Source organism: Oncorhynchus kisutch, linkage group LG4 (genome assembly GCF_002021735.2).
Source record: "Oncorhynchus kisutch isolate 150728-3 linkage group LG4, Okis_V2, whole genome shotgun sequence".
Taxonomy (NCBI): domain Eukaryota; kingdom Metazoa; phylum Chordata; class Actinopteri; order Salmoniformes; family Salmonidae; genus Oncorhynchus; species Oncorhynchus kisutch.
The window spans coordinates 22,752,795-22,769,429 of NC_034177.2; the positions used below are offsets into that span (position 1 = coordinate 22,752,795).

General features: G+C 44.2%; 1 protein-coding gene across 4 annotated transcripts in view; it reads right to left on the minus strand.

Moving 5' to 3' along the window:
* Positions 1-13,954: 13,954 nt before the first annotated feature.
* LOC109889245 (NT-3 growth factor receptor-like) overlaps positions 13,955-16,635 on the minus strand; it is a 292,647-nt gene continuing 289,966 nt past the window's right edge. For all 4 annotated transcript variants that reach the window (XM_020480545.2, XM_031822673.1, XM_031822672.1 and 1 more), the window contains one exon: positions 13,955-16,170. In XM_020480545.2, the coding sequence (XP_020336134.1) occupies positions 15,985-16,170 (186 nt within the window). In that variant the 3' untranslated portion in view covers positions 13,955-15,984. The remainder of the gene's footprint in view (positions 16,171-16,635) is intronic.

Genomic DNA, 16,635 nt, shown 5'->3' on the forward strand with positions numbered 1-16,635 from the left:
TATTAAAATAAAAATCTACGTACAAATGACCTCTAACCTGTACCCCCGCACACTGACTCGGTACCAGTACCCCCTGTATATAGCCTCGTTGTTGTTATGTTATTGTGTTACTTTAAAAAAAGACTTTAGTTTATTTGGTATATATTTTCTGGGTTGGCGCCCCCCCCCCCCCCCCCCCCTTGGGTTGTGCCGTGGCGGAGATCTTTGTGGGCTATACTCAGCCTTGTCTCAGGATGGTAAGTTGGTGGTTGAAGATATCCCTCTAGTGGTGTGGGGGCTGTGCTTTGGCAAAGTGGGTGGGGTTATATCCTTCCTGTTTGGCCCTGTCCGGGGGTGTCCTCGGATGGGGCCACAGTGTCTCCTGACCCCTCCCGTCTCAGCCTCCAGTATTTATGCTGCAGTAGTTTATGTGTCGGGGGGCTGGGGTCAGTTTGTTATATCTGGAGTACTTCTCCTGTCCTATTCGGTGTCCTGTGTGAATTTAAGTGTGCTCTCTCTAATTCTCTCTTTCTCTCTTTCTTTCTCTCTCTCGGAGGACCTGAGCGCTAGGACCATGCCTCAGGACTACCTGACATGATGACTCCTTGCTGTCCCCAGTCCACCTGGCCGTGCTGCTGCTCCAGTTTCAACTGTTCTGCCTTATTATTATTGGAGCATGCTGGTCATTTATGAACATTTGAACATCTTGGCCATGTTCTGTTATAATCTCCACCCGGCACAGCCAGAAGAGGACTGGCCACCCCACATAGCCTGGTTCCTCTCTAGGTTTCTTCCTAGGTTTTGGCCTTTCTAGGGAGTTTTTCCTAGCCACCGTGCTTCTACACCTGCATTGCTTGCTGTTTGGGGTTTTAGGCTGGGTTTCTGTACAGCACTTTGAGATATCAGCTGATGTACGAAGGGCTATATAAATACATTTGATTTGATTTGATTAACCCTTATTGAACTGCACTTTTGGTTAAGGACTTGTAAGTAAGCATTTCACTGTAAGGTCTACCTACACTTGTTGTATTCGGCGCATGTGACAATGTTTGATTTGATTGATTTTGATGTCCATTGTTTAGCTGCAATGGAATGTTTGTATCCTGTATATTTGACTATTACATGTTGTTGGCACACCTACATATTTTAAGATGAATGCACTTACTGTAAGTCACTCTGAATAAGAGCATCTGCTAAATGACTCAAATGTCAAATGTAAATGTTTCACATGCAAAACTCACATTACTGTATTTAGTGATTATTATTAATCATGTTTTAAATAGTGATGTCCCAAATGTATAATTTGTATATTTCTTTATTAAAAGTGTAGTTATTTGTTATATTTAAAACCTACAGTTCTACATATTTCTCTGAGAGTGAGGCAGATATATAGCATTTTGGAAGAACACTGGATTATTTGTCTCTCTAAAAAAATCCTACAATGTGATTTTCTAGATTTTTTTCTCATTTTGTCTGTCATAGTTGAAGTGTATCTATGATGAAAATTACAGGCCTCTCATCTTTTTAAGTGGGAGAACTTGCACAATTGGTGTCTGACTAAATACTTTCCCCCCCCCCCTGTATAGTGTTTTGGAATAATCTCTTTAAATAGATTTACAGCTTTCAATCACATTGTCTTAATGGGGAGAGGGTGCGTGAAAAAGACAGAGTGGGAAAGGGAAAAATAGGGACCTTGTTTTGATCATAACAATAATGTGCTGTAGCCCTGGAAGTGAGTTGCTGATTGTCATTGAATAGGGATAAAAGTTACAGACAATTTATGTGTATTCAGAAACTCTACCAGAGTCAACATGCTGCCTGAATGACTCAACCCATAGAGTCAAATTATTTGACTCCACACTACTCATTATACAGTGCATTTATAGCACTGGATTTGACTTAATAAGTTGTCAAATACAGTGCCCTAATTACACTGTATAATGAGTAGTGTACAGACCTCCCATAGAGACATAGGAACAGCAGCCCACTATGATGTCAGACTGAGTTGTGAGACTGCAGAGTATGAAGAGGGGCTGAGGCTGGCTGGCAGACTAGCAGGTTGGAGTACACTTGCCCTCTCTGCTGGGGTTGTGGCTGAGGAGGTTATCAAGGTCCTGCAGGTGGAGGAGAAGGGAGAATAGACAGTGTGGGAGCCAGCCCAAGAGACACCCAGCCAGAACTAGCAGTGGAGGCAAAGTGATTTCCTGGCCTGGGATATATGAGTGTGATGACAGCTGAGGCTATATCATGCTCCAGCCTGCTGGGACGAATACGACTGAATTATTCCCTTCAAGGTCAGACTAATAGTGGTCAGTTGGGCGGAGAGGGGTCGACTGAGAACTGGACTAAACTACACATGGGTAATCAACAGATGAGGATGGTGATGATGATTTATGCATTTCCCACTTCAATAAGTGATACAGCATGAATGTACCATCATCAATATACCTACACAACTCAAAAGTTGTGAACATAGAATATCATCTTTAACATGTAACACTATCATGACTGCTGCTTTCATAACACATTTATCACATAATAAATAAAAAAAAATCACGAGATTGGAGTTTTGTGGTTTTGATTTATTTATAGAATAGGTCTACATAAATCATTGTTGGATACATACTTAATTACAGCTGTTTTTAGTTTATAGATGGTAAGTAAACAGAACACAATGGATTAAAGATGACTTACAAACAGAGGAACCATGAGTTAACTTCACACCTTTTTCCCCTAATCACTCTAACAGGGGTTGGACACACCGAGAGATAGAGAGAGAAATACTAAAGAGAAATAGCAGAATCAGCGCTTAGCTAAGACTTCTCATGTGAAAAATACATTACCAATGATGCCAGGGGGCGTCACAAAGTTATTATTTCAACCGTACATAGCTTGATGGAAATGAAAACACAAAGTACTCGTCACACAGAGATAGAGAGACATTTCCATAAACCCTTGACTCAATTCCTCCAGTCACAACTCCTCAGTTAATCCCAGGTAGAGAAATAGCCGCACAGGGAACAACACTCTTATACAGTAGTTATGGCAACATACAACTGCTTCAAACATTTAAATATTGCACCATATTTCATAGGAAATATTTACTGGAAGATAAATATATTATTAAGATCAAGAAGCTATGGAAAAGTGTTGGTGTGTACAGTATAGTAGCGTATGAAGCCTACTACATGGATAGTATAACGTATAGTTTATTTATTTATTTTTATTGTATTTTTGCTCTTTTATACAATGTATCTGATATAGTTTGTTTCATCAGATGGAGAGTTGTATCTCCAACTCTAATCAATACTATAATCGTATCCCCATGGTTGGGTGACCTCAGTTATGCATTGCCAGTGATGTAAAAACATTGTACATAACACTGTAATATATTTCTCTCCCACCAACATTTATCGGAAGTGGGATTCATCATGTTGTTCATGGGAAACTGAGTCCTGTCACATCTCTCTTAGTTTGATCTACCTTTCCTCTTTTGCCCTCCAGCTACTGCCTCCTTTCTAGAGGTTGGCAGGAACCCTGATGGGTTGGCACTGAGACTGCCACAGCATGTCACCCAGCAGACACACATGTATCTAGACAGGCTGGACAGACTGATTGAGGTGGTCTGCTCTGCTTTGCTTTGTTAGAGAGTAAAGTGATGATGGAATCAGTGAGGCTGTGCCATGGTGTTCAGATGAGATGATATACTGTGCTGTCTGTGTCTGGACTTGTCCTGATGCTCACAACCTCTCAGACAGGTTTAGCTGGCTTCAAAGCAGAAAGCATTGTGCCGTGCACGCTGACGGCTTTGTAGGGTTTCCTGGATAGGCTCCTTTGTGGATGAAAGCCCTGCTACCGCTAGGGGGGAGAGGCATTTTGTTCTGAGTGAAATGTAAAATGTGGAGCTTTGCTATGTTCTCTCTGCCTAATAAAATCAATAAAACGCTTGGCAGCCTTAGTCTGATCAGTACAAAAGGTGGGACTAGAAATGACAGAGTGGATGACACACTGTGTCTGCTCAGCAGAGGCAGTAGACCCATGTACAAACTAATAACACACACAGACACACACACACAGAGACACACACACACACACACACACACACACACACACACACACACACACACACACACACACACACACACACACACACACACACACACACACTGAGATCTAGATTCCAGAGTACCATTTCCCATGGAATATGAAATCACTCACACTATATACCAGGGATCATCAACTAGATTCTCCTTGAGCGGATGGTCAAGGGGCCAGAACATAATTACAAATCATTTGTAAACTGCAAATTGACCACAAGAAGCCCAAACGGATATAGTATTGAACTAAAACAGAATCATTTCAAACCTCTCTATTATGCTTGGGAATACTTTGGAACAGATATCCAAAATTAAAATAACTTAGGGGAGGGGGGGGGCAAATAACATCACCTGCCGCCAGTTGGGAAACCCTGCTATATCCCCTAAACATTCTATAGCCTTGTATATCATAGCCACAGCCTTTCCCAACAGAACCAACCTAAATACCATATTGTGATGAAAATGCATGGACGTGTATCAGAAGGAAGTATAGTTATGGTGTTTAAAAGAAAGAGAGTTAGGTTTTCAAAATGTCATGCAATGAGGCTAATAGTGTCTGATATGAATGTGTCAGAGCCTCCATCTCTCTCTCTCTCTCTGCCTGTCTGGTCCTTCTGTCCCTGCTGGGAGCTTCTAACCAGGCTTGTCTGCATGGTGTCAGTGCAGGTGCCTGCCTCTGAGGACGGCCACCCTCTATCTACTCAGCACAGAAGCTAATGGCGAATCAGGAAGCATGCTATTTACCACCGTACTGTACTTCATCCTTATTCTGAAACATTACAGCAGTGTCTGCCACTCCCTTAATCCAACACACTTTAATAAAATCTTCTCATCATCAACAAACAGTGAGTGTGCTACGAAATGTGGACTTTCTTTTATGGCTTTGGCCTACTTGTGTTATTTTGCAGCAATGTAAACTCAGCAAAAAATAAACGTCCTCCCACTGTCAACTGCGTTTATTTTCAGCAAACTTAACATGTGTAAATATTTGTATGAACATAAGATTCAACTACTGAGACTTAAACTGAACAAGTTCCACAGACATGTGACTAACAGAAATGGAATAATGTGTCCCTGAACAAAGGTGGGAGGTAATAATTAAAAGTAACAGTCAGTATCTGATGTGGCCACCAGCTACATTAAGTTCTGCAGTGCATCTCCTCCTCATGGACTGCATCAGATTTGCCAGTTCTTGCTGTGAGATGTTACCCCACTCTTCCACCAAGGCACCTGCAAGTTCCCGGACATTTCTGGGGGGAATGGCCCTAGCCCTCACCCTCCGATCCAACAGGTCCCAGACGTGCTCAATGGGATTGAGATCCGGGCTCTTTGCTGGTCATGGCAGAACACTGACATTCCTGTCTTGCAGGAAATCACGCACAGAACGAGCAGTATGGCTGGTGGTATTGTCATGCTGGAGGGTCATGTCAGGATGAGCCTGCAGGAAGGGTACCACATGAGGGAGGAGGATGTCTTCACTGTAACACACAGCGTTGAGATTGTCTGCAATGACAACAAGCTCCAGAGTGTAACGCTCATTCCTTTGACGATAAACGCAAATCCGACCATCACCCCTGGTGAGACGAAACAGCGACTCATCAGTGAAGATCACTTTTTGCCAGTCCTGTCTGGTCCAGCGATGGTGGGTTTTTGCCCAGAGGCAACGTTGTTGCCGGTGATGTATGGTGAGGACCTGCCTTACAACAGGCCTACAAGCCCTCAGTCCAGCCTCTCTTAGCCTATTGCGAACAGTCTGAGCACTGATGGAGGGATTGTGCTTTCCTGGTGTAACACGGGCAGTTGTTGTTGCCTTGCCATCCTGTACCTGTCCCTCAGGTGTGATGTTCGGATGTACCGATCCTGTGCAGGTGTGGTTACATGTGGTCTGCCACTGCGAGGATGATCAGCTGTCCATCCTGTCTCCCTGTAGCGCTGTCTTAGGCGTCTTACAGTACGGACATTGCAATTTATTACCCTGGCCACATCTGCAGTCCTCATGCCTCCTTGCAGCATGCCTAAGGCTCATTCACGCAGATGAGCAGGGACCCTGGGATTCTTTCTTTTGGTGTTTTTCAGAGTCAGTAGAAAGGCCTCTTTAGTGTCCTAAGTTTTCAAAACTGTGACCTTAATTGCTTACCGCCTGTAGGCTGTTTTTTTCTTAATGACCGTTCCACAGGTGCATGTTCATTAATTGTTTATGGTTCATTTAACATGCATGGGAAACAGTGTTTAAACCCTTTACAATGAAGATCTGTGAGTTTATTTGGATTTTTACGAATTATCTTTGAAAGACAGGGTCCTGAAAAAGGGACGTTTCTTTTTTTGCTGAGTTTATATTCAACAGACCTCCCACTGTTCCTTTGAATTGAGGGTTTTGTGGACGGGTAGAGAGATCTGGGATTTAGTTACATCTAGTGGCCTCACTAGGACTGAGATGAGGAAGTTTAATGAAACCCCCATTGCTATCAGCTCCAAGCAGGAAGCAGCTCAGTGCAGCTTGAGTGGAAAAGGTCAAACACTATGTGCCCTGCCTAAGATCCCTAGCCATATCCTCTCCCAATAGTCTACAATAGCACATCTAGTCTACAACAACAAGAGACTACAGGCAGCGTAAGATAATGAAAAAAAAACAGTGACTTACTTCTCAAAACAAACTAGAATATTTAGCGATGGCAACACTCTGTGAGCTGAAGTGGGGGTTAGTTTTATCTTTGATCCTGCTGTTACAGCCCATGAATTGACACAATAATCAGAGATTGTTCTATTCTTGAAACAGCCAGACGCTCCTCTCATAGTAGGTATTGCATTTAGAAGTTAAACTTCAAAGCTGCGCTTAGTGCGGGGCCGACTGTTAAGCAAATAAATTAAAGGTGAAGACCATTTAAATAAAGACACTGGTTGTAATCATACTGAAAACATGAATGTCCTCTGCAAGCTGACTAACAGAGAAAGAGGACTGAATAATAGATTGAAGGCACAGTAAAGCAGGTTTTAAAATCTCTCTCTCCCCTTCTCTCTCTGCTCTGACTGACACTCATTGTTCTGTGGTGTAATAGCTTTACATCCTCTCTCTGTGGTGGAAAAAACAGAGAAACTATTGGCCCTGTAGTCAACAGAGAGAGAGGCAGAGCCCTAAACATAGCTATCGGCACTGGCCCTCTGGCCCAACCCTTCCCACTGGAGCAGCCAGCCAGGAAGAGGCAGGGGAGGAGAGGTGGGCTGGATCAGTGTTTGTTCAGTGCTTCCATTCCAGCACTCCAACATCACCTCCCACTCAGTGAGCACAAACAACATCTCCCAGAGAGAGGTACATACACGCACGCACACAGAGAGAGGGAGAGGGCAGAGCACAGGATAGCCATAAGATTTTGCGAATGTAGTTCTTGTCATTTCTTATATCTCTTCAGAACAGTTCTATGCCAGAATGTGGAGCCCAGCGCGGTATATGGCTGGAAAAATGTACCTGTCGCTGTACTCCTAATTATCCCGAAATGATGAACGTTGAATCGAGAAGTTTGGAATACTGCATTTTTTGTTAAACTGATGTTGTCGTCAGAATGATAGGCTAGCTAATGCTATAGCAGCCCATTGGATTCCATGAAAATGTGACGCCTAGCGTTTGGGTGAGTAACTACCAGAAGTGTTGTGGAATCCAATGGGTTGCTTTAGTATTAGCTAGCATGCTGACGAAAACAAATGTTTCGTTAAAAACTAGAAGTATTTAAATATTCTCAATGTCTCATTTTGGATAATGGGATAATTAGGTGTACAGCACCATCTCCCATCTGTGGATTGATGTATGTTTTCTGAGCGATATATCATGCCGGCCTCATTGTGTCCTGATCAGCCTGCCGTTCCGACCTTACAGGGAAGATGTATTTACAGCGACCGCAAGGTCGTAATCTTTAGACCTTACGGTCGCTGTAAGTACATCTTCCCTTAGCACAGGGGGGAAGCGAGGCAAGGAGGTAGGTGGATGGGAGGGTGGCCAGTGCAGTCAGAGCCGTGAATTGGAGGGCTGGAGATGCTTTTTGCATTCCAATGAGACTCCATCAGAAAATGTTCAGCATCAAGGTTAATCTAGATGTCAAAGTCTGCTGACAGTGGAGGAGATTGCTCCTGGGTGACATCCTGTCTGAAGTCTTAACGCTGCAGTCAATTTCATCCCTCCCTCCAGGAAATGGAGTCGGGCTTGCCATTTTTGTGGACGTATGCATCCCTGTATATGGCAGGATTTTCTCGTGTTTTGTCATTGTATGATGCATGTGGTATCAATGCTGTGTCTGAATGCATCTAGGACAACAGTCGGATCAACTGTGATTGGCTAATTCTTTCAAACAAGCTCGGCCCAAAAAAACACAACATGCAAAGTCAAGGTAAATCAGTACAAAACTGCTTATGAGACAACGGTCATAGTTATATATCATAGGACTAACATCTGACAGAAAATGGCATCACACAATCTTATTTGAACTTTTCTTCAAAATACCTATCTTCTGAACCTGTACGGTTTTACTGAAGTCTCCAAGATAAAAGAGGTAACTGCTAGTTTCTAGTCTCATAAATGAAGAGGTGTTTCTAAAATCAGACACATAATGTTTTATTAAATGCTTTGAAGGTAAGTAAAAAAATATGAATTATGTAGGGAAGCAGAGAGAGGATAACTACCTGTTGTTGGTTGGATGGCTGTTCTGCAACACCAGCACTTATGCTGACTCCATTGCGCATAAGATATTCATCCTGTCCACAATTCAGTAACATTACCTTATTGAAAATTATGAACGTAGCAGCAAACCTTGATAAGCTGGCAACAAGAAAGTATCTTAGACTATGTTTCTGGTGTAAGCTTGCAGTTCCAGCTGAGTGTATGGGGACTATTGGAGACAGGCAGGCAGGCAGGCCGTGTGTGCGTCTGTGGTGTAGCAGCCTAGCTCCACAAGCCCCTGGGTTATGAAGTGCTCAAAGAGAGCTCATTTCAACTGCAATGTTCCGCTTTTCTGCTTCCCTCCTCACTCCTCCCTCCTCCCCATCATGATTAAGGTCTTAAACCCCTCATCAATCGTCAGCCTCTTCACTGCAGAAGCTCTAACAGGACACCAGCAGCCTGCTCTGTTCTGTTCTCCTATCTGCTCTGTTCTGCTCTCCTATCTGCTCTGTTCTGCTCTCCTATCTGCTCTGTACTGCTCTGGCCAATAAACAGCACTATGCATTGCCACTGGAAGATGTTTGGAGGTGGGGATGTTGCGATTTTTACCCTGTTCGCGCTACAGACAGCTGTCTCGGTCCGCTAATACAGGACTAATAAAGGCCCAGTGTAGAACTTTTGTGAGAATTTATTTGATCAAAATTTGAATGAATATATTTTTGGATTGCGATTTTTCAGGGGGTGCTACAGCAACCTCAGCACCCCTAATTCCCACAGCTATGGTGCTATGTCCCTGTGCTAAAACATGCAAGCATATGACCTTGCACCATCAAAGCTCTGCTCTGCCCTCCTCTCCATAGCTTCTGACCTGCAGGGATTACCCCCAGCATGGCCATCAAATGTAAGGGATATCTTAAAGCTGGGGCCAAAAACCCATTTCATTGGTCATTTCCCCCCTTGTCTGCAAGGTGTACTGGTTAGAGTGAGCTGCAACCTTTGGAGCTGCCCCACTGTCCACCTCTTCCCTGTCACTGTCACTCTCCCTGGATGATCTCTCCACTCAGTCACACACCATCTCAGGCCATCTCTGGTATTCTTAGAAACAACTAATTCATCTATTTCCTCTCTGATGGCTCTGGGGGGATAAATAATAAATATACATCACATAAAGACACGTTGCCCTCCAACGCTCTCTCTCTCCCCTCAATAGCCCTCTGAAAGTCCCCCATCCACCATCTTCCCCCCCGCTTGCTGCTACCATCAGTACTAAAGCATACTCTGTCCATGTGTCATTGACAAGGTAAATGGGGTTAATGCTTGGCTCTGGCGGTGGCCTGTCTGTCACAATCACACACCTAATGATGGGAGTAATCCTGAGGATACAGTGACAGGAGTTGTGATGTCCCACTCCCAGGCTATGAGGGGGCTATAAGGGGGCTACAATGGGACTATGAGGGGCAGTAAGAGGGCTACGGGGGGGCTATAAGAGGGCTATGAGGGGGGTATGAGGGGGCTATAAGGGGACTATGAGGGGGCTACAGGGGGACTATGAGGGGGCTACAATGGGACTATGAGGGGGCTATGAGGGGGCTATAAGGGGACTATAAGGGGACTATGAGGGGGCTATGAGTTGGCTATAATGGGACTATGAGTGGGCTATGAGGGGACTTTGAGGGGGCTACAAGGGGGGTATGAGGGGGCTATAAGGGGACTATGAGGGACAGTAAGAGGGCTATGAAGGGGTATAAGAGGACTATGAGGGGGATATGAGGGGACTATGAGGGGGCTATAAGGGGACTATGAGGGGGCTATAAGAAGGCTATGAGGGGGATATGAGGGGGCTATGAGGGGGATATGAAGGGGCTATGAGGGGCAATAAGAGGGCTATAAGAAGGATATGATGGGGCTATAAGAGGGCTATGAGGGGGCTATAAGGGGACTATCAAGGGGCCATCAGGGGACTATCAGGGGGCTACGAGGGGACTACGAGGGGACTATCAGGGGGCTATGAGGGGACTATCAGGGGGATATGAGGGGACTATCGGGAATATGAGGAGACTATCAGGGGACTGTCAGGGGGATATGAGGGGACTATCAGGGGGAAATGAGGAGACTATCAGGGGACAATCAGGGGGCTATGAGTGGGCTATCAGGGGGCTATGAGGGGACTATCAGGGGACTATCAGTGGGCTATGAGGGGACTATCAGGGGACTATGAGGAGACTATCAGGGGGCTATGAGTGGACTATCAGGGGGCTATGAGGAGACTATCAGGGGAATATCAGGGGGCTATGAGGAGACTATCAGGGGGCTATGAGTGTACTATCAGGGGACTATCAGAGGGCTATGAGTGGACTATCAGGGGGCTATGAGGAGACTATCAGGGGAGTATCAGGGGGCTATGAGGAGACTATCAGGGGAGTATCAGGGGGCTATGAGTGGACTATCAGGAGACTATCAGGGGGCTCTGAGGGGACTATCAGGGGGCTATGAGGAGACTATTAGGGGGCTATGAGTGAACTATCAGGGGGCTATGAGGAGACTATCAGTGGACTATCAGGGGGCTATGAGTGGACTATCAGGGGGCTATGAGGAGACTATCAGGGGGCTATGAGTGGACTATCAGTGGGCTATGAGGGGACTATCAGGGGACTATCAGAGGGCTATGAGTGGACTATCAGGGGGCTATGAGGAGACTATCGGGGGAGTATCAGGGGGCTATGAGGAGACTATCAGGGGAGTATCAGGGGGCTATGAGTGGACTATCAGGGGACTATCAGTGGGCTATGAGAGGACTATCAGGGGACTATGAGGAGACTATTAGGGGGCTATGAGTGAACTATCAGGGGGCTATGAGGAGACTATCAGTGGACTATCAGGGGGCTATGAGTGGACTATCAGGGGGCTATGAGGAGACTATCAGGGGGCTATGAGTGGACTATCAGTGGGCTATGAGGGGACTATCAGGGGACTATCAGAGGGCTATGAGTGGACTATCAGGGGGCTATGAGGAGACTATCAGTGGACTATCAGGGGGCTATGAGTGGACTATCAGGGGGCTATGAGGAGACTATCAGGGGGCTATGAGTGGACTATCAGTGGGCTATGAGGGGACTATCAGGGGACTATCAGAGGGCTATGAGTGGACTATCAGGGGGCTATGAGGAGACTATCGGGGGAGTATCAGGGGGCTATGAGGAGACTATCAGGGGAGTATCAGGGGGCTATGAGTGGACTATCAGGGGACTATCAGTGGGCTATGAGAGGACTATCAGGGGACTATGAGGAGACTATCAGGGGGCTATGAGTGGACTATCAGGGGGCTATGAGGAGACTATCGGGGGAATATCAGGGGGCTATGAGGAGACTATCAGGGGGCTATGAGTGTACTATCAGGGGACTATCAGAGGGCTATGAGTGGACTATCAGGGGGCTATGAGGAGACTATCAGGGGAGTATCAGGGGCCTATGAGGAGACTATCAGGGGAGTATCAGGGGGCTATGAGTGGACTATCAGGGGGCTATGAGGAGACTATCAGGGGAGTATGAGGAGACTATCAGGGGGCTATGAGTGAACTATCAGGGGGCTATGAGGAGACTATCAGGGGGCTATGAGGGGACTATCAGGGGGCTATGAGGGGACTATCGGGGGGCTATGAGTGGACTATCAGGGGGCTGTCAGGGGACTATCAGGGGGCTGTCAGGGGACTATCAGGGGGTTCTGAGGGGACTATCAGGGGGCTATGAGGAGACTATTAGGGGGCTATGAGTAGACTATCAGTGGACTATCAGGGGGCTATGAGTGGACTATCAGGGGGCTATGAGTGGACTATCAGGGGGCTATGAGTGGACTATCAGTGGGCTATGAGGGGACTATCAGGGGACTATGAGGAGACTATCAGGGGGCTATGAGTGAACTATCAGGGGACTATCAGGGGGCTCTGAGGGGACTATCAGGGGGCTATGAGGAGACTATCAGGGGGCTATGAGGGGACTATCAGGGGGCTATGAGGGGACTATCGGGGGGCTATGAGTGGACTATCAGGGGGCTGTCAGGGGACTATCAGGGGGCTGTCAGGGGACTATCAGGGGGCTCTGAGGGGACTATCAGGGGGCTATGAGGAGACTATTAGGGGGCTATGAGTGAACTATCAGGGGGCTATGAGGAGACTATCAGGGGGCTATGAGGGGACTATCGGGGGGCTATGAGTGGACTATCAGGGGGCTGTCAGGGGACTATCAGGGGGCTAACGTAAATGTCAACATGTTTTTTATTTCAGTGATTCATTATGAAATACTATATCAGACAATCAATGTGTAATGTTCTTTATGTTATTAGAAATGTCATCGCCTTGTAACACCAATGCCTAAATGTTCCTTTCCTCAAAGTTTACTATACTTGTAAACATTTTCAATCTAGTGTTGTGCAGACTGTTGATAAACATGTCTCTGAGTCTGTTGGTTCCTATAGGATCTTTTTGCAACATCCTCAGAAGAGACATTTGTCTGTTTCCTTCCAATTAGGACCTAATCCGGCATGAATGGGCTCTGTGCACTCCATTTGATGAGTAAAAGTCACCCTATGTTTTTTTCTTTAAATTATAACGAGTTTGTAAAGTGTGCCTCTATTTGAGCCTGTGCTGGATTTGTGCACTCATCCATGGAGGAGGTGTTCGGAAAGGAAGAGGGCAGAGTTGTTAACTAGCGGAGATTCAATCATAGGAAGGAGCAGGATAGGGTTGTGTGGTGTACTACCAGGGGAAATCTCCTCGTTTACTTTGCCTGGGAGATCAGGATGCATGCAGGTGCATTGTGAAGTCATTGAATGCAGACAGTCAGTCAATGTAGACAGTCAGTCAATGCAGACAGTAGGCAGCAGCAGGCCTGAAGACAGACAGGAATATTAAAAGAAGTGGCATCTTATCGCACATAACCATGTCGGAGTCACACCACTGTCGTGGAAAGCTTCTGCAATCCCCCTCCGTGCTCTGTCATACAGAGACAACTACTGGATTTTTCTAAATATGAAGAGAAGGAATAAACTAAGAGACCAGATTACAAATGTTCCAGTCACGTTCCATTCCAATAGTCGGATGCACCTCGGAAACTTTGCAGATGTGAACTCAGAGATTAAGGCGAAGAAGAGTTTTTGCGATGTTGTGATGAGTAGGCAGAAAATGGAAACGCTTCTTTTGAAGTACTTGCAAAAAACGATGAGAAAACTTTGAGTATGTCGCCATTCTAACATAAAGGAACTTTTCATTGAAATAAAAGTACATTATTTGTACGTTTTGACCAGAGAATTCATATTGAAACTTTTGAAATACATTTTTGTTGAAGTAGACAAATGATTGTGTACATAAATGTTAATATGAAAATGATCACAAAATAATATCTCTCCTTGTTAAAGAAAATGAAGATAGGCAAAACATGGTGCCAGTATGGCTCAGCATTGAATAATTATGGATGTATCATTGGGGTGTTATTGAGACCAAACACAACCTTGAATGATTCACATTACTCAGCAAAAGCAGGAGCAGCGAGAGAGGAGAGGGAGAGAGAGCACTTTCTCCCGAAGCCCCAGTGTTTGTCATCACAGTGCAATGTTTCAAGCAGCCCCCATAGCTACAGAGTGCTCTATCACTACTACTTAATGAATAATTCACGTCACTGTGTTTTGCCAAGTTTGCTATTGTTTAACATTGGGAGAGCTGTGGAACATAAAGGATTGTTTGCTTAATGGAACCTTGTGCACATTGAGAGAAGAAAACATTCTCAAGCATTTGATGAATGCTTTAACTTGAATCTAAGTGTTTAGAGTATGGAAAATGAGAGGAAGGTACTGCACTAATGTATAGTGTTACGATGTGTATAATGTCCAGTAGTGCATTGCCTATTGTATAAACTGACAGAATTGAAACATCAGGGTCATGACTATTTGAAGGCAGTTGAATAACATTATTCACAACCTGGAAAACAAGATGAAGTATACTACAATGTCATAAAAATGTACTTTTTAGGAGACAGCAACTGACAGATAATAATGCAATATCATAGCTATAGCTCTTTTCTCTGGCTAGATGTACTGTACATGAGATACATGACTATTACTAGAATACACTGAAAGAACAAAACAATGAGCTGGGATGAGAGGGAGTGGGGGCCTATGTAAGATCTTCATAATCACTTTCTACTTTACTGTATGCTTCTTGCTGAAAGTCTGTCCTGATTACTCTACTGAGTCTAAATCCTCTTTATGTCACATCCTAACATCCTGACTCACAATGTCACATTATAATCACATGTTCAAAATGATAAGCCTAAATAAAGTAGATGAAATTCATTAAAACCAACAGAAATAACATAGTAACAAAAAATGAAAGATTATCAAAATATCTATAGAATTCACTCACCATAACAACACATCAAGAAACTAAAATAGTCTAAATAGGAAATGAAATAAGTTAACATATTTTTTGTGACATAGAAATGTACAGTATATACATTCAATTTTAAATTAAGATGTCTGTGTTGATTGGTGGCTCTGTCTTTTCTATGAGTTCACATCTCATTGAAAAGCTGTTTCCCATCAGTAACTAATCACCTCGTTGGATCCAGAGTCAGAAGATAGATCCAGCCAATCAGAGTGCAGTAAGGCCTACTTTAATAAGTCCCTGCCAATTGTCTGACTTGCCAATATCAAGCAGTCATCTCCAACATGTGACATACTGTACCTTTAGCGAGAAACATGGCAGATATCCACACTTTGAAAATAAAAATAAATTAAAAATATATATAATATATATTTATAAAAGGAAAAAGAAAATCACCTGGGGAGTTTGATCTTCTGTCAAGATGGCAGGATCCCAAAAGCAAAACAAATTTCCAGGGTTTTCAGCTTTTTTAAATTTAATTTGTTTGGTGTTTTTTTTGGTCGTTTTCTTCCTGTTTTTTGTTTTAGTTTTTTTTGTGATACTTTAAGTTGGCTGTTTTTACGAAAAACTTGAAGTATGTCCTCTTCATATAGTATACAGCAACTGTACATTTTTGAATGCAGGTAAACAAAATGTAAAAGTACTTTTTTTTAAGACTGTTATCCAGTGTATCGAAAGGAGTAGCAGGCACTTAAGTCCATCCCCATTTTGTAGGTGTTTGCCAGTGGAGCAATAAGGTACTCGTTGCTTGAGTTATTCCTGGGTTTTTATTCATCTGTTGGGTAGAGACAGACAACAAAACAGACAGATCGACAAAACTCAACATACACTAGCCCAGGATGTCCAGGTAGACAGGTGTGGCTTTTCCCAAGGCATAAAGGATTTTCTGGATGTCCTTGATGTTCAGCCTCTGCTGGGGCTCCCTCTGCCAGCAACCCAACATGATGTCATACACCTCCTTGGGACAAGCTCGTGGCCTCTCCAGAACCCGTCCTTGCGTAATACACTCGATGACCTGGGGTAGGGGAATGAGAGCGATAGAGAGAGAGAGTGGGGTCACTCATTACAACCCAATTTTGAGCATTATACTGTTTGTCAAAAGCATAACAAGCCATTTACAGGCAGAATTAGGTTTTGCTTAATCAGTGTTGTTAGCACCCCCGAGGCTATGGCACCACACTATTTATACAGCAGTAATTATATGAGTGCAATGTCAAGGTCATAAAGCAGGTTTCAAAGTATGAGGTTTTGTAGTACACATAAACAAACAAACTTGTAGTGTAGTTCATGCAATATCCATGCGTCAGACATGCCTGTTAGGGACATGCAGAGTAGGGTTGAATATTTTCTCTGTATTTTACAAATGTTCCCTCGCAAGAATAAATCCCTTTTTTCCTGGGTAACCCAATATTTCCCATCAAAACTGGAAGTGTCATTATAAAGCATATAAATATGTCTGGATTTGATTCGAGCATTTATT